At 31.5% G+C, this 24,015-nt stretch overlaps 1 protein-coding gene across 1 annotated transcript in view; it reads left to right on the top strand.

Moving 5' to 3' along the window:
• MESR3 (misexpression suppressor of ras 3) overlaps positions 1 to 24,015 on the top strand; it is a 97,562-nt gene that overhangs the window by 70,450 nt on the left and 3,097 nt on the right. The window contains exons 4-5 of the mRNA XM_080162652.1: positions 20,201 to 20,257; positions 23,728 to 23,799. Of these exons, the coding sequence (XP_080018778.1) occupies positions 20,201 to 20,257; positions 23,728 to 23,799 (129 nt within the window). The remainder of the gene's footprint in view (positions 1 to 20,200; positions 20,258 to 23,727; positions 23,800 to 24,015) is intronic.

Genomic DNA, 24,015 nt, shown 5'->3' on the forward strand with positions numbered 1-24,015 from the left:
GTTAAGACAAAGTTATATTAAATTCATTAAGCCGTTTACGAGATCTTACATACACACAAATGCATACATAAATACAGATAAATATCAGTCCCTTCCCAGTATTGAGTAACATTTGTTGGACAATATTGTATTGAATTAATCTAGCCGTTTACGAGATCCTATGAAACATACCAAGTTAGTTTTACTAAATATATATCCCTATTCAATGTTGAGTAAAATTGGTTAGGACACAATTGTATTGAATTATTCTAGCCGTTTACGAGATCCTACTAGACAAATTCTCAAATAAAATACTAAGTTAGTTTTGGTAAACTAGCGGCTTCGACCCTAGCCTCTAAGGGCTTTGCCCCAAGAGGTTTTATCAAACTAATTTTTCGTGTTTTAGATTTTAAAGAAAATTTTTTTTTAAAAATTGAGGGGGGGGGTATTTTTAATTTTTTTTTTAGAGGGGGGTTAGGGGTGTCCCACCCCCCAAGAAAATAGTTATAAACTTTCCCGGGACCTATGAGAAGCTACCCTGTAAAGGAGAACCCGATCGGTTCAGCGGTTAGCGAGATCCTTCGGTACAAACAAACACACAAGCATACAAACACACACAAAGACACACAAACATCCTGTTACTTTAATATTAGTAAATATATATCCCTATCAAGTGTTGAGTAAAATTGGTTAGGACACAAGGCTATTCAATTCATTAAGAGAAAGATTTTGTGGGGGCCGTAACGACCAACTATGCAAGCATTTAGGGAAAAGTCCATTTTCAAGACTTTATTTAAAATATTATCTTAGTGTATAAAGTAGTAATGAGTTTTGGTTTTTAACTTAGTATTTTAACAACCTTTAAACCGATGTAGTTCTTCCCTTTAGAGAAGCCTCTTATAGGTACCCTGATTTAGGCTATTTTTTGCAGAGCTGGATCTTTAAATCATTTAAATGGTGCGCCAAATCGGGGTGCGCCGAATTTCAGCAAATCACAGCGATGCATTTCGTAAAATGCTGTGCTCTCATTAGTGGAAAGTTGGCTAACCCTGATTTGGCGCACCATTGAAATGATTTAAAGATCCAGCTCAGGTAATCTGTATACGTTTGTTAAAACATATCTATACTAACACTCAATCCACAAACAAGTAAAGTGAAATGCTGGGAAGTTTAAAAATAACTAACCAACTTTATCAAATTTTTAGTCCATTTTGAAATAACTTTATTTCTGAATATGGAATGTTTTTTGTTTTGTTTCGGGTGTTAAGAATTAGTGCCGTATATGGTATGACCAGAAAAGGGTGTATCCACAAATACGCAAATTTTAAAATCGCAGTTATAGCGTAAATTCCAATTTGCCCTCTTGACTTTGGAAGGTGAGAATGCTTCTATTATGTAAATTTTAGAGTATAGATTCGGTAATGCCTGTACCTAAATGGCCTAATGCAGCCTGCACAGTTATACAAATATCGTGCAATCATTGGGTAGGTTGTCTATTACGTTTTATAATGCCTAAATCAGTATGTGCTTGGCGCTGTTGAAAAATAGTTTTTTTGTGAAATTGAAGAAACGTAATAAGGAAACCAAAAAAAACTACATAGGACTAATGATTTAAAGTAATCAAAAAAAGATTATACTAAAATGTAAAATGTAAAGGGTAGAGACAAATGTTTTTAAAAACAGATTAAGTATAAGTAAAACAAGGACAAGTTTGTCCATGAAATGAAGAACTAAGTTAATAATAATATATTTCTAAAACAGAAACATAAAGTGTTTTATATTTGGGAACATTAGATTTTTATGTTAGACTATGTGAGAAGTTTGAACACTCACTAAGAGATTAAGATATCTTATAAACAGATCTTTCTCATTTATCTTTATTTCTTAATTAGGAAAATTGATTTTGTTAATTAAACTATCGGAAACATTAATCCCATAAAAGCGAAGCTTTTTTATATTTATTACTTGTTAACCCGTCCGCATGTTCATCATTTCGCGTTAGAATCTTCCTTTCGATTATTTAACTTTCATGAGGATTCCTGTAACAAAAAGGATAACCACTTTTCAAAATACTTCAGGGGTAAATGATTTGGGGGGGGGGGGAGGTAGTAGGATAATTTAAGTTAAAAAAGAAAAGGTAAATATTATTTGTTTTTTTTATGGGGGATGTAGAATTTTTTTATCGCGGAATCCTGAAAATTAGGAGGTGAATATGAAACTAATTTAGAAAGCAAATTCTTAATTTATCTAAACTTTTTTTACAGGTAAGTTAGATGCGATTTAGAATAGGTTATCTATAATACAAAGTAGAACGATGTCTGTCTGTCTGTTTGTTTGTCTGTGTGTCTGTTTGTTTGTAGCGAAGGATACCGCTGAACCGATCGGGTTCTCCTTTACAGGGTAGCTTCTCATAGGTCCCGGGAAGGTTTGTAACTATTTTCTTGGGGGGGGTGAGACACCCCGAACCCCCCCCCCCCAAAAAAATTTAAAACTAAAATCAAAATAGTGGGGTCGACTACCCCCCCCCCCCCACTATGTTCCATCGAGTGACAAATAATCGTTTTTTACATTTTGGAAAATACACTTTTAAACAATTGTTTAGTAATATACACAAGTTTTTGGAAATAAAGCCGTAAGAATTAGCTCTTTACTATGAAAAATAAGAATTTTATGTGTAATTATACCAGAGGTATGGAATTAAGTTCCTTTTCATCATTGTTAACAACTATTTTTAAGGTCAACTAAACTACATTTCAAATCAGTGTGGACCCTGTATTTTTAAAGCTATTTTTAAGTATTATATATTTTTGGAATCAGTATGTAATAATTTATACGTTTAGCCTTTAAAAGAAGTCAAATCTCCATTTTTTGATGTAATTGTAGATGGTTTTCTTAGCATACCCGATTTCTGTAAAATAGACAATTTTCTTCTAATGAAAATTATACGTTTGGTTCCAGATCTCTTAAGCGCAAAAGAGCGCAAGAAAATCCTCTTACATGGTGATATTAGATGTATGTATAATATCAGAGAACTTTACCTTGTGTATGCGAAAGTATGCGAAGTTTGTTTTTTTAAGCCCTAAAGATACTGGGTCTATCAAAAAATAACAATTTTTTAAGATATAAAAGTAATTTATTTTCTACTTATTTAAAACACATATTCATTTAAACTAAAAGTAAAGCAAAGTTTTAAATAAAGATTATCCCTATATGTCTAGGCTTTTATCTGAACCATTTTACCTTTTTATTGGGAGGGGGGAGGGGGGGGAATGCCCCACTTATATCCACATCTGAACCCATTAAAGCTAGAAGTTTACAAATTTTTATGTTGTTTCCTAGTTCAAATATATAGTTTTATTTAATTTGTTAGCATTATTTACTCCCTTCACCCTTTTATTAAGCAACCTTTTTCCAAAGGTGCTTTCATAATTATTAAAAAAAAGACCTGTAGAATTTGTATTGTTTAAGATAGAAAATGCTTCCTTTCAAGTAAATTGAAAATAAAATGAAAGTCTTACATATCAGAGATTTATAGGGATTAGACAATGGCCGAGAAATTAATGTACATTCCCAATGCTATTACACAAAATTGCCCCTTCTATAAATTACAATTAGTGATTTAAACGTTTGGACACTCAACTAATAAACCAACCAATCAAAATTCAATAAAAGTCCAGCAAATTGTTATGCCTACAAATAAGAAATGCTATTTGGTGAATTTGGGGACTATTATAATAAACAGCCCATTGTCCCCTCCCTCCCTACATATACACACAGAAAATAAATAAGAAATAGGCTCATCTGTATGTCAACTTTAGATTAGAAATCTCAAAATATAAATTTTGGCGGCGGCGATCGGCGGGAAAACGGCGGCAGATTTTCATATGATTTCAGTAGGTCATACATATGTACTTGTTAGAAAAGCTTATGTTTAAAATTTGAAGTCTATAAGTCAAAAATTGCGGTCTCAAGAGCTGTTTAAAGATTTCTGAGGGATCAGGAACTGCAGGATCATACCTGGACCCTGAAATTGACTTAAATTTGATATTGGTATGTACTGGTATAGGATATTTTAGTATTTGGTAACTTAAAATGCATAGATAAGGCAAACAAAATATTTTTGCTCTTTACCTGTATGACCCTGCCAGGTTTGCTGGCATCCTGTGCCAGCCAGGATGGAGATATTTAAAATTTCGCCATTATATTGAAAGATATATGGATACTTATTGCTATTTAAATAAAATTTCATTAAAATTTTAAAATATGCACTCTCTATGATTTTTTGTCATTTTTTGGCTTTTCTGGAACACGGTGCCCCCCCCCCCACCCCATAAAAAAAATTTCCCCCCCCACAAAGAAAAATTTTTTATTTAGATTTATTTTTCAAATCTAAATTACGAAAAATTGGTATGATCAAACCTCTTTGGGCAAAGCCCCTAGAGGCTAGGGGCGAAGCCGCTAATGTTACTTATAGAGTAACAACGCACATTACTAGCATCATTTCATTTAAAAGAATAGGACAGACAAAGATAGATAGAGATAACTAACATACACTTAATATAAATTAGCTTGATGTGCGTGTGTTAAGTAAGATCTCAAAAACTACCCATTAAAAAAAGTTAGCTTATTATTTGTCACAAGCAGGTGTTCAGCTATTTCTCGGCCAAATAATAATGTTTCATTTATATATTCTCTCCACAACACCTCCTTTTGAATGTGAGCTTAATTTTGTACCAAAATAATATTCCAAGCCCTCCATAAACTGAAAACTAGCCTGAGGACATGTCAAATAATCATTGGACAACAACCAGAGATACAGAGATAGGTAAATTGAAGAAAAAACAAATGATGCGTTCAGCATGCGTTCTTGTTTGTCACAAAACAAGAATGACAACATCCATAAAAGCGAAGCTCTGAAACGATATGACAGACGAACATTAACTTTTGTTGAGTGTCAGAACTGAATATACAAATGAAAATATGAAAATATAGGGTTTGACAAAATTATACGTAAATTTGTTGCAAAACTTCTTAAATACAGAATTCTGTTTAAGGACATACTTGATTATAGAGATGCTTTGCTCATAATATTGTACCTTATTGTAATAGGAATCAGAAATCAAAAAAACAGATCAATCGGATGATTTTATCACATAAAAAATGTTATTAAAAAAGTAAAAAAATCAACATGTTTAAAATGGACGTACGAACTGGTAACGATTATATAGTTGCTACGCTTTCTAAATCGTACTAAACTACTACAGAAATCACCATGCAAAGTTTGAAATCTTTAGTACAATTCTAACATGCCTAAATTAACGAATAAAAGCTATCTATCTCGGACGGACGGACGGACGGACCGACCCTAATTATAAAAAAGCTTCGCTTTTAAAAATGAAAATAATGACGGAGAAGCTTTTCCCCCATGCTTATCCCCTACGGAGCCTGTAACTGCGGTGCCCTAACTAATCCTATGCCCCAGTACTCAATATAACCTAACCTAACCTGACCATAACTTTTAAACAAACAAATGAAAACAACCTCCACAATATTCGATTTATTTACAGTGATATATCATTGAAGATAAATTATTATTTACTCATCACATTCCCCTGTTTCTAGAGACTCGACAAAGTGTCCGAAAAAATTACCCGTGTGACGTCATAAAAGGGAGAGATGAGAGGAGAAGTGGGAAAGAAAACCCCTTAAAAGAGATGGATCTATTGATGTTACTCGGCTCATTTTTTCGGACACTTTGTCGAGTCTCCTATTTCTGATTTAATAAACACACACTCAACTGAAAAATGTCCAACTTGAAACTGCTCAAAATTGTACATTGTATTTTCTTACTGGTACTAATTAATCCATATGAATAAAGTGAGAGAATGGCTGTCTGTCTATCTGTACCGATGGATCTCGCTAACCACTGAACCGATATGGTTCTCCTTTAAAGGGTAGCTTCTCATAGGTTCTGGGAAGGTTTATTACTATATTCGGGAGAGGGTACCACCAACCTCACAAGAGAAATTGCATAATAAAAACATAACTAAAGCCATCTAGTTGCGAATTGAAATTAAATACGTTTTAGCAACAAGTGGCTTTGCCCCAGGCATCTATGAGCTCTGTATTTAAAGTAAGAGAAATATTGCAGAGAAAAGCCTAAATCCTTTAATTGTTTTAAAAATAAAATAGCCTAAAAACGTCTCAAAAGCTATATGAAGCTTTCCCAAAATGGAAAATTAAACGGTAGAGTAGTTCGAAAAATCTTTAACAGATGAATAAAACATTCAACTGAAGTTAAGAAAAACTTTAATAATATAAGGATGTTAAAAACATTTAAAGTTAAGTGTCAAAAGAGTTAAAAAATCAACATGTTTTAAATGAATCTACGAACTTTTTGGTAACGAATATAGAGTAGATACGGTTTCTAAATCGTACCTAACTACCACAAAATTATAATGCCAAGTTTGAAGTCTGCAAGACAATTCTAACATTCCTAAATTAACGATGAGATCTATTCTCATCCTAATTATAGAAAAGCTTCCCACATTATTAACGTTATTTCATTTAGGCTATATCAGGGATGTAAAGGAATAAGACAATTGCCGATAAATTGATGTTGTTCCCAAATGATGTTACACAAAATTACCCCTTCTGTACACTAAAGTCCCTACAGTTGTTAAGCTAACGAATTAGAAGACGTTATTGTATAACTTTGGGGCTAGTGTAATAAACATACCATTGTCTTCTCTCTCTCTCTGCCCATCTATATTATAGCGCGGCAACATATAATAGGCTAATATTAACTAAAATGAAGTGTTGTAAAGTGTATATTTATCATTTCTCAAAGGTTTATCATTGCAAATAGATATCCCGAGGGTGTGCGCAATCACTACCGCATAAAAACCAGTTTAGCATAAACGCATTATATGTCCTTTAAAAAAAAACACTTTTGACTAGAACCAGTTTTTCATAAAGTAATCATATGATTTGTGCATTAATATTAACAAGCGCTATTTGTATCTACATAACCCGCGACCATGGCTCAACACGTAGTGCATCCGCTCGTCGTCGGAAGGGTGATAAGTTCGAATTTCGGCCTGAAACCGAGTCATAACTAAGACGTTAAAAATGGATCCCACTGCTGCTTTGGAACCTAGTAATAGTGTCTAACTTTTTATCTTTGTGACGTAACAAAAATCCATCTCTTTTTTAAGGATTTCCTTTCCCACCTCCCCTCTCATCCTCCGATTTTTGTTACGTCACAAAGATAAAAAGTTAGACACTATTACTAGGTTGCTGCTTTGTCAGGCGCACGACATAAATAGTTAGAGTAAGGAGAATGCCTTGGACCATAAACAGGGGCAACTCATTACCATTACAGTTAGGACATTTTCAGACAAAGGTCGTGCAATCAAAGGGTTGGTTGTCTTGGATGTCAGAGTATCTTATCCCATTACAAGCGGATGATGCTCACTTAAAAATCGAGAATCTCGCTCTTACGAGGAAAGATATGGACACCCCCGAGGGCTTTGTAATTTGATGCTAATAATAATCTGGGGTTACAATGATAGGCCAATAAAAATAAATAAAGGCTCTATATGGCCTCACCCCTTTCAATTTTAAAAATTCATTTCTGAACCTTGCGGGTAGCCCTAATTATATGCAATCATAATCTATCCATATTTTTACATAAAATAATTATTGCCAAGATTTACAACTTTACTGCTTTTTCTCTTTAGAATCTTAATTATTTTGTTATAACTGCAATACATAATTACCCATGTCAGACGCACAGCAACTCTAAAATTTAAAATCCAAGTCCCTATCCCTCTCGTCGTATAAATGGTAACCCATAATTTGAGTTGGGGTCAATTTTGCTGTTAATTCGAGGACATTAGCGGATAATAAATATTTAATATCTTTAATCGCGTTCAACATTAGAAAAAAAATATTTTTAAAAACTAGTAAAACTTGAAATCTTAACTTCAAAAGATAAAAGACAATAAATGATTAACTGATGATGAAAATCAAGATAAAATATCTTGGTCATAAAACTGTAGGTACCAGTGAAATTTACTGTCCAATGTCCTCTCCCTCCCTGAGTAAAAAAATACCGCATAAAGTTGATCAAGTTCTGCATGCTGTCTAAGAGGTGTCGAGTACGAGTTTAGACCACTCTGTGTCATACAAGAGACGTTTATAACAGTCCTTACTTTAGGTATGTTCGGATCTGAGCATCATTCAATATACTCATTTATAACTATTTGCTACTAAAAAATTATAATGTAATAGAATGGTTGAAAATTTTACTAATGATTCCTGTATTACTGTTTACTGTTTCTTTTTAGAAATATAAGCTTATTGTTGCTGCGCTTCATAAAACAAAACTGTTATTGTTAATAAGGCTAAGAGCTCGGGTTGTGATTATGTCCATTTATTGTAATGGCGCGAAGTAATTTATGCGTGTAGGGGTTTGTCGGTTTGTTTCAATTTACAGGATTAGGTATTTAGAAGTTATAATCGATTTTGGTCATGTTTTGTGTATTTAAAGATTTCAATAGCACGTCTACTCATAATTAGTGTCTGTCGTTATGTAAACGCAAATGGCTAACAGGGGGACTGCCATTTACACATCGAGCAAATTTACAGTGCATTGGATGTGTTTCGCCAGTGCAATGGATGTATTTATGACAAACTGAATTTTTACTGTATAAATGACAGTAAAGTCGATGCTCATGTCATAAATACATCCAACACTGGCAAAAATACATTCAATATATTTAAACATATGTCAAAAACACAACCCTTTTTTAGTTTTAGTTTTCACAATCCTATCTAAAATTGTGTAGCTAGTAGTATGTCGCCATTGCCACTTTTATTAAAAGCCATATATACAACGCAAATATTGTTAATATTATTTCAGTTTAGATCACTTTTTAAAACCACTAGCGGCTTCGCCCCTAGCCTCTAGGGGCTTTGCCCCAAGAGATGATAAAAAAAGTTAAGGTGAAATTCATAAAAAAAAATAAGAAGGACCAAGGAAATCTCCTGCAAAAAAATGACCAAGGATATATCCTACAAAAAAATGATGGGGTATTTTTTTGTTTTTTGGGGGGTTGGGGGTGTCCCACCCCCCAAGAAAATAGCCTAAAACCACCACAGGACCAGTAGGTATATTCTCTGAAAAGTAGAATCCGATCGATTCAGCGGTTACCGATATCTTAAGCTTCAGACGGACGGAAGGACAGACAAACATCAAGCTACTTTGTTTTATTAGATATGGTTGACATAAACTTTGAACATTGCATTTCGATAGATTCTATATATAGAGAAGTAACAACTTGGTAAAAGACTAAATCGCGACATAACGACATATACAGCTTGAAGAATAACTTCGGTATCAAAATTAAATTTGGGCGTTTTTTTATTATTTTTGTTATTTTAAAAATTACATTGTTTTATATATGGTGTTAACGTGATTAAGAGCAAAGATTCTCTAAAACTAAATAAGACTGTTAAATTTTGACACATTCTATTTTTATTGGGCCTATTAAAGAAAGCCTGCAAGAAATGGACCGCTCTATTTGGGTCTACTTGTGGCAGTCTTTCAGCAGTTAAAGCGGTGTATTTCTTGCAGGCTTCCTTTAGGGCAATTGATATTTTATATGACGTTATATACAACTTTTTCCCCCTCAAATTAACATCGACATCTTGATCAAAATAAAGATTACCAATTAATGTCAAAAAAACCTTACTTACTTAGGACACTAATCTAATAAGAACATTATGTCTGAAATCTTATATTAATATCTAAAGAGTATTTTACATAAATAAATTATTAATATCGTAGAAACTTCAGAACGAAGCAAATCTTTTTCAAAGAATTTCTTTTACCAGCAGAAAAAATATACATTTAAAGATCAAGCTACGCTTTTTTTACACCTTAACATCCTTGTAACTTTTTGACATAAAAACAGACCAGCCTCTAATTATGAATTAGTACAAGTTTGGTGTTGAAATGCACCGTTATGATAATAAGTTATACAGTAAATTAATTTTCCATATAAAATTATAATTACATATATTCTACCCTTATTTCAATCAGTTTATTAAACGAGGAAAATAATGCCCATGAGTAGCAAAGCATTAGAGATAAAGAAAAAAATTAAGGAAGAAAGGAGAGAGAGAGAGAGAGAGAGAGAGATAGTGAAAAGAGTGAGAAAGAGAGAGACTAATCTTCTTTGAATAGTGTGGAGTGAATTGTCATGCTGTTAGCGAGATTATAATTGAAATTTGAACAATTTAACGTAAAAGTCTTTTAAGCATGCAGTTTAAATTGGGACATTTTTTACTTTATATGACTTTTACCAATCATTTTTTCTTTCATATTCTAACAATGGTCTTGCTTTGATAAAATAATGGCACAAAAAAGTTTTCAGGATAATTAATATGTGTGTCACAGGTTTTAGGCTATAACTCCCACACACCTCAACTAAAGCTTACAGAAGTTCTTATATAATTTTCCGTTTTCCATAACACTTTCCATAGTCCAATGAATTTTTATATAGTTAATACCTTACGGCAATTCATAACTGAATAAATTCATTATATTCTAAAATTAAATATTTATTAGTAAGAGCGAAGCTTCTCACTAACTAGGGTTTGTCTGTCTGCACGATTTAAAACTTAACTATTAGCTATAAGGACGACGTTTATAAAAACATGATCAACAATTAAGAAGATAGGGTAAACAAACATCTCGCTATAATACAAAGTAGCTTGATGTCTGTCCGTCCGTCCCTTAAGATCTTTGTAACCACTGAACCGATTGGATTCTACTCTTCAGGAAATATATCTACTGGTCTGGTGTTGGTTTTAAGCTATTTTCTTGGGGGGTAGGACACCCCAAACCCCCCAAAAAACACCCCTTATTATTTTTTTTTTCTTTAAAAGTTGTGTGGAGTTACTTGATTTTTTTTTTTTATTTACCTATTGGGGGAAAAAAGCCCCTAGAGGCTAGGGACAAAGCCGCTAGTACAAATAATTAATTATAGAGATGTTTCTATACATTGTGCTACATCATCTAAGAAATCGCCGTTTCATAAATAAAATATACCTATACAGAAAAGTTATAGTCAATGTCTTAAAATCAACTTACGTACATTGATGCTCAAAGTGGTGTTATGAATTCTAAATTAAATCTTATAGTTACTTACAGGTAACGATTTAAATCACTTCGTCGATTCTAACATGCCTAACTAATGAGTAGAACATTCAGATGGACGGACCTATCCTTAATATAAATAGGATTCGCTTTAAAATTCAAATTTTACATCTAAAGTTATACTGCTGGACTGGATTATCCTTGTAATAGTTATTTCTGGCATCGTATTATAAACAGCTTTCCGTGGATATAGAATGTACAATTATAAGATTAAAACCAGTTTTTTAGCCCCGAGGTGCCGAAGGCACGGGCTAAAATCCTTGTAAATCATATTAAACTACCCAGGTAGCTTCAAGGAAATCCAAGCATCTACCGTTTAAAAAAGATTCGCGAACCACCCAAATAAAATAAAATTTAATTTTCTATGTTTAGTAAATAAGTTTTTATACTAAATTAGTATTTCTTGAAGGTTTAATATCAATAGTACATTTACATCCAATGAATATTTGACTTTTATTAGTAGAAGAAAAGTGTAAAATGATATTTTCTGAAGCAGCTTATATTGCCTAATAAAAAAAAGCGACGTCATACAATACAAATGACCAATTATAGGCCAGTATTCATTTAATTGATTAATGGTAAAATGTATTCTGGCCTATCATTGGTCATTTGTATTGTATGACGTCATTTTTTATTAGGCGCCAAAAGCAGTTTCATTATCTAATCTAAAATTCTAATGAAAGAAATAAAAGGCGAATAACATTGGGAGAAAGAAGGGATTGGAGAGTAAATTTTCCTTATTTTCAAACTATTTCTTAGTTTTTTTGTGAAGTAAATATTAAATGGGGCAAGTGCTATTGCGTAATAAAACAGACAAACAAACAAACACGGTCATTTTTACAGTAGCTTCGTTTTTCTTTATAAACAAACAACTCTTTAAAAATTTTTTAATCCTTTATTTATACTTTAAAACAGTTTTGATTGATTTTAATTGTTATTGTCTCAAGCTATTTTGTCACAAAATAGTGAAGTCAATGAAACTCTCGCCGTATTAATAGGAACTTGAAAAACCCCTTTCTTTAAAATTTGACTGTTTTCATTGGACCTCTGTTTTTTTCGGCTGCTTTTAGGCATCTTCTTGACCGCTTTTTTATTTCTACTGATTTATGTTTGGTGTTTTTGGTCCAATTTTACAAATTTTATTTTTGTGGGTAGTAGTACTAAGATCAGATTTCTCTCCGTTTCAAGTGATTTTTAGGTTTATAGATGAAAGGAAAGTTTTTATTTTTTTTCGCTACTGCCATTAAGATAAATAACAATTTTTTTATGTGAATAAACCTTGTCTTTCCAAGGAGCAGCTTACTTTGTCTGGCGGTTTCCGTTGGTCATGCACAAATAGACATGTAAATATTTGTTGAAGGTTTGGTGATTTTATATTATTATCATTATCTCTCCTTCGTAAATGCTATGTCGTTCTTTAATTTTTCCTGTCTTTTTTGACTACTGCACATTTGACTAATAATTTACTTTGTGCTTCGCTACTTACGGATGTTGTCATCTTTGTTTTATTTTAAAAAGCACAAGTTACCATGAATACTAATTTGCTATTCTAAATTTCACCTATTGTTGAAAAATCTTTGGTATTAATTATATTTATTTAAGAATCTGTATATAACCCAAGTTTTATTAATCCTATTACTCAAAGAAATGGATAAAAATTCTGCAAAATTAATAGCAGATCTTAAAATATAGATATCAAAGTGATTTTCAACTAAATGAAAGCTTTTTTGATCTATTTGAAGATCTGGGAAATTGGCACCTCGAGGCTAAAAAAAACTAGTTTTAATCTCATAATTGTACATTCTATATCCGCGGAAAGCCGTTTATAATACGATGCGAGAAATAACTATTTGAAACTTAAGGAACCAGTATGATTCAAGTCCAATCCCACAACCGATATTTCATTAAATAAATTAAATATGGTCTTTTCTTTCAGAATATTTTTATCTATCCTATTTTGTATTTTGATTATTATTATTAGCTGAAGATTATATTTGGTGGAAGTTCATACGAAGTAGCAAATTTGTAGATCAATCAAACTACTTCATCATCTATTTCCAGTTAAACTATTTGTTTACTAGCGAATCTACTCTATGCGTAGTGGCCATCAGTCTGTATGTCAACTAGTCAGTTAAGGTTTTAATATTATCATACACCCATCCTACACTCTTGTAACATATTTAGTGTTATTTTTTCAATGTTTGTAAGGTATAAGACTATGGACGGCAAATTGATGTACACACTTGGGTTGGGCCGGATATCCGGTTTGGCCGGATATCCAGCCATTTTCGATATCCGGCCGGTTACCGGATATTGAAACTATCCGGATACCGGGTATCCGGCTGATTTTTACTGCCTGATAACCGGTAATTTGCCGGATATCGAGCGTTGGCCAGATATCCGGCCGGATACCGGATATTGAAACTATCCGGATACCCGGTATCCGGCCAAAAAAGTATCCGGCCCAACCAGGGGCGTCCAAGCTTTTTATTTTGGGGGGGGTAAAATTTTTTACAGGGGGGGGTAATTTGGTTTTGGGGGGGGTAAAATGGCGCGCGAAGCGCGCCGCAAATTTTTTTTACCCCCCCCAAAATTTTTACCCCGGGGGTAAAATTTGCTTGGGGGGGGTAATTACCCCCCCTGAAATCTCTTGGCAGGGGTAAAATTTGTTTACCCCCCCCAAAATTTACCCCCGGGGTAAAATTTTTGGGGGTGGTAATTTAAATTTTATAAAAAATTTAGTATTAAAAATGCGCGTGAAGCGCGCAAAAATTTTTTTTGTTAAAGATTTTCTATTTTGGGGGGAGTATTTACCCCCCCAAAATGGTTTGGGGGGGGTAAATACCCCCCCCAAAATCGTTGGGGGTGCCTAGGGCACCCCCAAGGTAGGGGTAATTTTTTTTGGGGGGGGGTATTGTTCACAAAATTTTGGGGGTGCCTATGGCACCCCCAAAATCGTTTGGGGGTGCCAAATGGCCCATTACCCCCCCCCTTGGACGCCTATGGGCCCAACCCTAGTACACACCCAATAACAATGAACAAAATTACCACTTCTGTTAATTAAAATTATTGTTGAAAAATGTAAAACTATTTTGTACCACAAAATCAAAATTCCTTAAAAGTCCCTAAAGTTTTTACGTATTTTTAAAACTTTGGGGGACTAGTATAATTTAAATTAAATGTTCACTTCTTTCTGTTACTATCGATTTCTTTTTCTGTACTGTTTTACTACATACTATTTATTTTTTAACTATATTGTAATGGCACCATATATAACTATTATTGATTAATTTTCTTTCTTTGTGAAACTAATTAATAGTGTGGTTTTATAATATTGGATATACAAAATATAATATCAAAGGATAAAGCGTTTTAGTAGGGTATATTTTACTACACTAATAATTATCTAACTATATGTAGTATGTACCTAATAAAAATGTTGTTATTTTTTCCTAAATGATATTCAAAATTCTTACATTTTATTTCATTTCTAAACTAATCATGTAAGTATTTTAGTCAGTTTTTCTAAAATTTTATACATAATACTTTTGATTTATTTAGGTTGAACAAAATTTCAATTATATCACTTTAATCAAAGCTTTGATATACTTATTACTTCTAGTGTAAAATATCCTCAAGACTTTAAGGTTTATACATTATTGAAGGCGATACTGTAAAGTTTAAAAGAATCAGGTCTGTAGAAGCCGACTTTTTAAGTTAGACATTTTTAATAAAGAATTATTTCCTAAATGCTTAAAATTTGCCTCTTTACAAGCAGAAGCATGTTTATTTCAAACAATTTTGCATTTCTATATGAATTAATAGGCTATTTGTGTTTTTGTTTGTAATGAAGCAAACTTATCACTGCTGGATTTCAGCCGTTTTCCACATTTTTATGGACAAGGTTAACTCTAGCTGTTCTAGGGGTTATATTATGTCCTTACATGAAGGAAAACGTATAAAAAAAGGCTTTCCTAAAACTAATCATAATCATTAACAAAGACTCAAAATAATAAACATTTTATCCATTTATAATTCATCCAACAATAACTTTTTATAACAAATATATTTGTTACAAAATAATTACATAACACTATGATCAAATAAAACCGTAATTTAGAAGATAAATTTCTTTTTAAAGCGAGGCTTTGCGATTTACAAGTCTGTCAGTTTATCAATGACGGATTCCTTTTTTGATAATGAAAACTCAGATAACTGGACGGTTATACAATTGAGAACGGGCAGGATCCTTCCCCCCTTCCCTTTTTCGAGAAAGAAAAATATGACGTAACTGGAATCATGTTCCTCAAAAGTAATACAAAATCGGGAAAGTTTGTAATGTGTCACTCAATTTTTCACTTTATTTTTTCTTTTAACAACTAAAATGAAAAGTTGAGTGGTTGACATTCCCTCTCCCCCCCCCCTTCTTCCCTCAAGTGCCTCAAGAGGCATATGGGGACTCAAAACATAATTAAATATAAAAAAAATAATTTGTTCCTACTCAAAATATAATAAAATATAAATAATTTCCTTCAAAATTAAAAAAAAAATAACATTGCCCTACTCTATAGTTTAAAAATTATATCGTTTTATAACCTTCTAGCTATTTCCTTTTGCATTCTAGAGGTTTATTTTGCTGACGTTTACTATTTATCATTTAAGTCTTCACAACTCTATCAATCGTTCTTTGTATTGCTGTGCTTTTTTGTAAGTTATCGTTCTTGATTTCTTGCATGACGTTGGCGACGTAATAATATTATATAAAGTCCAAATCATTGCTTTATTTTAACAATATTCTTTGTTATGTTATAAATTTCACGTAATAGTTTGCAATATTTTGATTATATGGTAGAGCAATATAAAGAATTGTGCTTTATGGAATTTAAATTTGTCTTTAACAATTATACATGCAAAAACGACAAAATCCAATAGTAGCAGACCACTTTAAAAAAATTATTTTAATTATTTAAATCTAATTTGGAGAAGGGTATATCAACTTCCCAAGAGTAATAGCCCCTGAATAAAATACTCAAATATGATTTTTATAATTAAATTTAAGAAATTTAAATCTAAAGTGATTGATGGGGGTTACTCAGTACTCACTGCCACTTCTTAACATGAGATTATAAGAAATCGATTTGCAAAACGTTACAGCAAATTAGTATCTTTATTCCATCTTTTATTTCTGTATACCTGCCAATTAAATGAGAACGAGTTCCCAAGTCTTAATCATGGCCTTTTTGCAGACAAAGCATTTTGACATGTAATAAAAGTATTGTCTATTTTTTTAAAACTTAGTTTTTGGTATTTTTGGTTTTCTAGCGGCTGTACCCCAAGCATTTAGGGGCTCTATATTCGAAGGTATATGGAAGGGCAGAAAATTAATCAAAAACCACACAAAGCTTATTTAAAAACAAAGAACATAGCCAAAACCATCCTGGGACCTATAAGTAACTTCACTATTTCGGTTCAGCGGTTAGCAAGATCTTTCGCTACAGACAAAAAAGATTACTACTTTATATAAAAGGATATATAGAATATTTCTCAAATTTTAGAAAATAGGTAAGGACAGACAGACAAGTGATTTTTTGAAGGATTTGCTTAAATGTAAAATGCATTATTTTGGCAATATTTTTGTACATTTCTTTTTTCTTTTTTATTGCTTATAATGTAACCATAAATGAACTAATATTGGAATCATGTCGGAAATGTGAAAAAAAGATTAATTTTACGCGCGCTTTTTTTATGGGCATGCGCTTTCTCCCAGAGTCTTGTTAATTCAAAATATGCGTCCTATTCTTGTACATTTTCTCTAAATGTCTTAATTGTAGTGTTTAGTATAAGAAGCTTTTCAAAGTAACTTCTATTTTATACCCCACTTGATCAACATAGTTTAAATTTACTCAGGATATTAAGTAATCAAACATGAAACAAGGATGACAACATCCATAAAAGCGAAGCACTGAAACGGTAGGACAAACGGACATTAACACTTGTATAGTGTCTAAACTGAATTATCAGAATATAAAAGTATAAGAGTCGAAGCAAAATTGTAAGTAAATTTGTTGAAAAACTTCTTGATACAGGATAATGTTTATTGAGTTTATGGACATACTTACATTTTTAGGATTTAAATTTAGAGTTGCTACGCTTTCTAAATCGTACCTAACTACTACAGGAATCATCATGCAAAGTTTGAAATCGATAGGACAATTCTAACATGCCTAAATTAACGAATAAAAGCTATCTATCCCGGACGGACGGACGTACGTACGGACGGACGGACCGACCGACCCTGATTATAGAAAAGCTTCGCTTTTAAAAATGTGCAATATCCCATGAAAGTCTATATGCATCGCCTAAAAGCGCCCTTACCTATTTTTAAAAAATCTTTTTGTCAGGTAGCTTTTATGCAAGCTTCGTATCGATTGGGCCCCGCTCTAAAAACACTTGCTCTAAAATTCTGCCCTTTTAAAAAAAAAGTCTATTAGATAGAGAGGTCCAAATTAGCCTTTAAAATAAAATCTTGAAATTCATTGGTAAAAATTGCCTTCTTATGTAAAGGTTTGTACCTTCCAAAAGTTATATGGAAATATAAATTTAATTTTTTTCTCACTTAATTTTACTTGTGTAGAGAAATGTACTTGTTTCACAAAATTAAAGAAACCAAAATTTCCCACACTTTACTCTTGCAGATAGGACCAAATATTATGTAAAAAAAATAAACAGTGCTCTTATGAAAATGTGCACTAATACCCCTCTACCCATTTTTTTTTTAAGATATGGAAAATAAGATTGGGGCTGAAGATTTTTGTTTGTTAATTGAATGAATTTAAAATCACGACAACATAGTTTTATATTGATAAAATAACAACAGAAAACATTGGTAAATGTAAAAAAAATTGGCTAGTTTTTTGTGTTTCTACAGACGATTAAACTCAAACAAAAAATTCAAAAAAATGTCACTCTTTCTATTTATTACAACTAAGTAAAAAGGAGATATCTAATTCTAGGTGGGCGTAAAATTGATACTTTGATATAAAATTTTCAAAAAGCAAGACTACTCTATACAAGTTGTTTTTGTATGTCAAGAAATTAAGTTTACATACTGAAAGAATGAAAGAATTGATAATTGATATGAAACTTAAAATTTTTTTGATTAATAATTTTCTAATGAGTATGGGCTTCGCTTTTCCCTAACAGTTTTCTTTGTTGATTAAGAAATTAGCAAAAATTGTATAATGAAAATCCAAAAAGGAATCTTTTATTATTTTTTCTTGCAAAGAAGTTGTATCAACTTTTTTGCTTTTTATTTAAGATAGCTAGCTGGTTCTTTCAGTAAGTAGTAGATGTAAAATTTTTCATAGAATTCAGATATGCAATCGGTTTTTTTGTAGACCTCTTATTTTTTTAAGTAATTTAAGTTTAAAAAAAAATAATTAAGTCGGTTTTAAGGTACTAAAACGCAACAAAATAAAAGAAGAAAATAGCCAGTATGAACAAAAATAGTAAGATCTTTAATTTGACACCTTACTTTTAAAATTCTGTTGAGTAATTGTTGAAAAAATCTATTTTTTTAACCTCGGTTTAATCAAAACATTAAACCTAAATATTTTCTCATACAGACATAAAAAATATGGGTTCATATATACCATTAGAATGAGAAAAATAATATGAATCCATTCTAAGCAAAATTGAAAAAGTTTAAAAAAATTGTAATAAAAAATAGAAAAAATAAAAAGTTTATTTTAAGAATTGTAACTACTAAACTAGCCAATCACAAATCGCAAAAATTGACGAATCGGGAAGCTTAACCTATAGAATTGCCAGAAAAAAGGAGAACGTTCATACAATATGTACAATAGATACTACAATAAATATAGTGATATTAAAGAACATGTAAAGAATGAACATTATGAACAAATATGCATCAGTCTCTTTATAAACTTCAAAACAATGCAGTTAAAAATACATTATTGTTTCTTGTGTTTAAAAAATATCTGCTACATTGCATTGTATTTTGTTTAGGTTTGGTTCAGGTTTGGTTCAAGCTAACCCTTTAAAGCCGAAAATTATGATTCTTAAAATAAACTTATTTTTTTTTATTATAGTTTTATAAAACTTTTTCAATTTTGCTTAGAATAGATTCGTTATATTTTTCTGATTCTAAAGGTATATATGAACCCATGTTTTTTATGTCTGTTTGAGAAAATATTTAGGTCTAAAGTTTTTATTAAACCGAGGTTAAAAAAATAGATTTTTTCAATAATTACTCAACAGAATTTTAAAAGTAAGGTGTCAAATTAAAGATCTTACTATTTTTGTTCATACTGGCCATTTTCTTCTTTTATTTTGTTGCGTTTTAGTACCTTAAAACCGACTTAATTATTTTTTTAAAAAACTTAAATTACTTTAAAAATAAGAGGTCTACAAAAAAAACCGATTGCATATCTGAATTCTATGAAAAATTTTACATCTACTACTTACTGAAAGAACCGGCTAGCTATCTTAAATAAAAAGCAAAAAAGTTGATACACCTTCTTTGTGCCTTTATTTATATTTTCCATAATCAGAATCAATTAAATTCCAATTAAAAAATGGTTTACGTTCAAAAGTAGCGAAACTTTCAATAGTTATTTCTCGCATCGTATTATAAACAGCTTTCCGCGGATATAGAATGTACAATCATAAGATTAAAACCAGTTTTTTAAGCCCCGAGGTGCCGAAGGCACGGGCTAAAAAACTGGTTTTAATCTTATGATTATATATTTTTATATTCGTAGAAAACTGGATATAATACAATGCCAGACATAGTTTTTTCGTATGGATGAGAACCGGTTCCTATCCACCGGATTCAAATGAATACGAGAAAAAAATCTTAACAACATTCATAAGTAGCATCATAACATACTTATTTTTTTTACAAGGGCGGCTTATAAAAATGACGGATAAATTAGATGATAATCTAAATAATTATGTTTTCTTTTGTTTCAGGTTTTCTGTAAGTTCCTCGTGTACAGATATTTCAAGCTCAAGCGAGTATCATAATAGGTAATATTAAACATGCAACGTGTGTTCTATAAAGCTTCAATCAATCGAACTCTGTGTATTGTGTATATGAACTGAGGCAGGCGTAGTCACTGTACATGAACTTATAACTTATAGAGAAGCTATACTCCAAATCAACAAACACAGATTATTCTATTTCTTAACGAGTATACAATATTTTCAATTACAGGGTGTTTTTTTTTAATAAGTTAAAAGTATTGCTTAATTTAACCCACTTGCCATTGACAGAAATTAATAATCTATATCTTAATTTCTTCATTGATGTGGGACATTTTGTATGAGAAAAAATATTTGGCGATTTTCAACAAATTCTGCCTTAAAAACCGGTTTTTCCAAAGTACCTATTTTTGGAAGATTTTTGGATTATGACGAATTTAAAGAGTGTGCAAAAATGCGTACATTTTTAAAAATCAAATTGCGCGGCTTGTGTTAATAGTAGAAAAATGTTACGCATACCGTTAGAATTGTCATAAACTCTAGTTTTGGAAATATATGTAACACATACAGGCTATTTGTAGTATAGAAGCTACATTGGAAAATGTGAGAAGTGTTGAAAATTTTAAGTAATTTGGGACATTTTACCACGTAGCTCCTAAACTATACGTAGCACAGGAATAGTTCTTAAACAACTAAAAACTAGAGTTTATAACGATTCTAACGATATGCATAACATTTTTCTACTATTAACACAAGCCTCGCTATTTGATTTTTAAAAAATGTACGCATTTTTGCAAACCCTTTAAATTTGTCATGATCCAAAAATCTATCAAAAATATTGAATAGTTTTATCTACAATTTAGGTTGGGTACATTACAATAGATTTAAGTGACTTCCCCTCTTATATATATTTTCTGGGGGATGCTTCATTATACAATGGTCAATAAGTTTTTAAAAGATTTTCAAGCAGCGTAGCTACTCAATTTTAGGTCTATAAGCCATCACCCCTAATTTTTTCGTCAATATGTTTGCCCAGTTATCCTTATCAAATTAACAGGAAGTGTTTGTCTGTCTGTGAATACCAAAGAATCTCGCTTACTGCTGAATCGATATGGTTCTACTTTACAATTTAGCGTCACATAGGTTCTATAGGGTTTAGACCTATTTTTGGGGAGGGTACCAACACCCTCTCAGGAGAAATCGCCTAGGATAAAATAACCCACATCCAAAAAGGATATATTTTTCTTTTTAAATCTAAAATTGAAAATGGAAGGGGGGGATCAACCCATAAGTGCCACTAGACACAGTTCACTCGAAGCGACAGTAAGAGAAAAAAAATTTCCCAGGCATAAGACTAACTGCTTCTAAAACATCCCAATGAATGTATAAATTTAGTGGAAAAACGAAAATCTGGAAATGAGGGCTTTTTGAGAAAAAGCCAAAAACACATTCTTGTGATATATGTGAAAAAAACAGTCAATCATTCATACTAAAAGTATGCTATTAGTCGCTATAGTTTCATATTTCTGAAACTGCAACAGTTTATAATTAGGTCAGAATGAAATATATAGTTGTAGTTCAAGATTCTGCCACTAGATGTTTCAATCTAGGTTTGATTTAGTTCAATTGAGTTACAGACAACGATTTGGAACTTCTTTTATGCAGTTTTTTTCAACATCTAATAATCTAGCAATTCTGATATGAATTTCATTGAAAACAAATTCTAAATTATAAAAACAATTTTATAATGTAAAGATTGCCCAATTGTTTTTAAATTGCTTACTATAAAACTTTAAATCAGGTATTATATCCAATCTACATCAGTCATTTCAGCATCTTTAATGTCATTATTAAAATACATTTCAGTTTAATTATTGAAATATCTTACAGGCTTCCAGAAAATGTCTAAGGCAGCTAAAACACAGCACATAATTATGCATGTATTTGTCTGGTATGTTTTCTGAAAGGTTCTGATATAAGAAAATTTACTGAAATCAATATCAATAGGGTTAGAGAGTTTGTTTTAGATGGTTTTGACCCCTCTGATTACAAACAACTAGTTCATTGTAACTGATGTATTTGTTTGATAGCAAAAACTTCATTAGGAACAACTTTTAAAAAAAGAGTCATTACAAGGCAGGTAAACCTGAAACATATATACCAAGTCTACCTGTTCTTAAGCCCGTCAAGTGTTGTCAATGATGTGTTATGGTTGAAACCATCTACAACCTTGTTGTTTAAAAGCAGAAGAAAAAAATATTGGTGTAATTTTGGAAGAAGATCAAAGGGTGTTAGAAATTATGACTTCTAATGTAGTTAAAGATAATCTTAAAACTGCAAAGTAGAAAAACATCAGGCTAGCAACACTGTAAATCACTAACTTTATCAGTAAAAAAACAATAGGAAGAGTAATAGCTTTGTATAGTGATAAACTAATACCAGCTAGGGAACTTAAGAGGATGATACAGTTTAATAACATCTACTTATATCAAGTAAAAAAGCAAAGCTTTATTATAAGGACTTTGCAAGGAATAAAATCTATTGAACCTAAAACTGTAAATTCATTAGTTAAAATGGACAGATCATTGCAGCCTTTTAAAATCTCAAGTTGTAGAACTTGAGGGTCTTAAGAAAACAATTGTTAAAAGAAGTATTACTTATTGCTATGGTGTAAATGGTATAATAGAACATATAGAAGAAACAAAGACTTATTCATCTGATTATACATTGAGATCAGAAGTTGGTATCAGTAAGGAAAGGGACTTTTTAAAGGTTTGCTTAAACTTAGATGAAGTAGACAATGACGGGATGCTATAAAAGATCACTAGATCATGATCAATATGAAAACAAACTAATTATGTGTGTCATAACATAAGACAATGACCGATAAATTGATGTACATACATTCCCAATGATGATACACAAAATTACCCATTCTGTAGATTAAAATTGGTGTTTAAACATTTGAACACTCAACTTATTGAAACAACCAATCAAAAAGCAAGAAATAAGAAAGTAATAATAGCCCATTGTCCTCTTGTTCTCTGGTCATAACATACAATTCTAGGCTAATGTATAATAACATAAACCATTACCTTTAGAAATTTAAATTGCACTTACAATTTTTATTTCTGACTTAATTTTAGTATCATTAAATAAAAATGAAATGACTAATAGCATAAATTTAGTATGAATGATTGACTGTTTTTTTTCACAAATATCGCAAGAATGTGTTTTTTTCTTTTTCTTGAAAAGCCCTCATTTCCAGATTTTCGTTTTTCCACTAAATTTATACATTCATTGGGATGTTTTAGAAGCAGTTAGTCTTATGCCTGGGAAATTTTTTTTCTCTTACTGTCGCTTCGAGTGAACTGTGTAGAGGCCTCTAGTTGCGTAGTTACTAGAACACAAATTAGTAACATTATGTTTCTTGACTTTAAAAGTTTGAAAACTTAAAAATTTGGATCGTTAACTTCCCCTTTTTGAAAACTCTATTGTTCTTTAAATTTTTGTAGTGACCCTGGTCAAAATTCCTTGCTCCGACTGGATGAACTAAGATTACTCCAAAAACTCTACAATACATTCAGGTATACTCTTTTCTATACTTTTTTCAAATTAGTAACTTTACCTCCTAGAATCCCTCAAATTAGATATATGTGCAATTTTTTGAGGGTTTCTATCTATTTTTAAAAATGTAAATCTTTTTGAGGAGGGGGCAATCTAACGTAATTTTTAATTTTTTTTTTCATGTTCAATGGTTTACAAAATCTAACTGGAAACACAGACATTGGACACATATAATC

Source organism: Acartia tonsa, chromosome 5 (genome assembly GCF_053477335.1).
Source record: "Acartia tonsa isolate MP-2025a chromosome 5, ASM5347733v1, whole genome shotgun sequence".
Lineage (NCBI taxonomy): Eukaryota > Metazoa > Arthropoda > Copepoda > Calanoida > Acartiidae > Acartia > Acartia tonsa.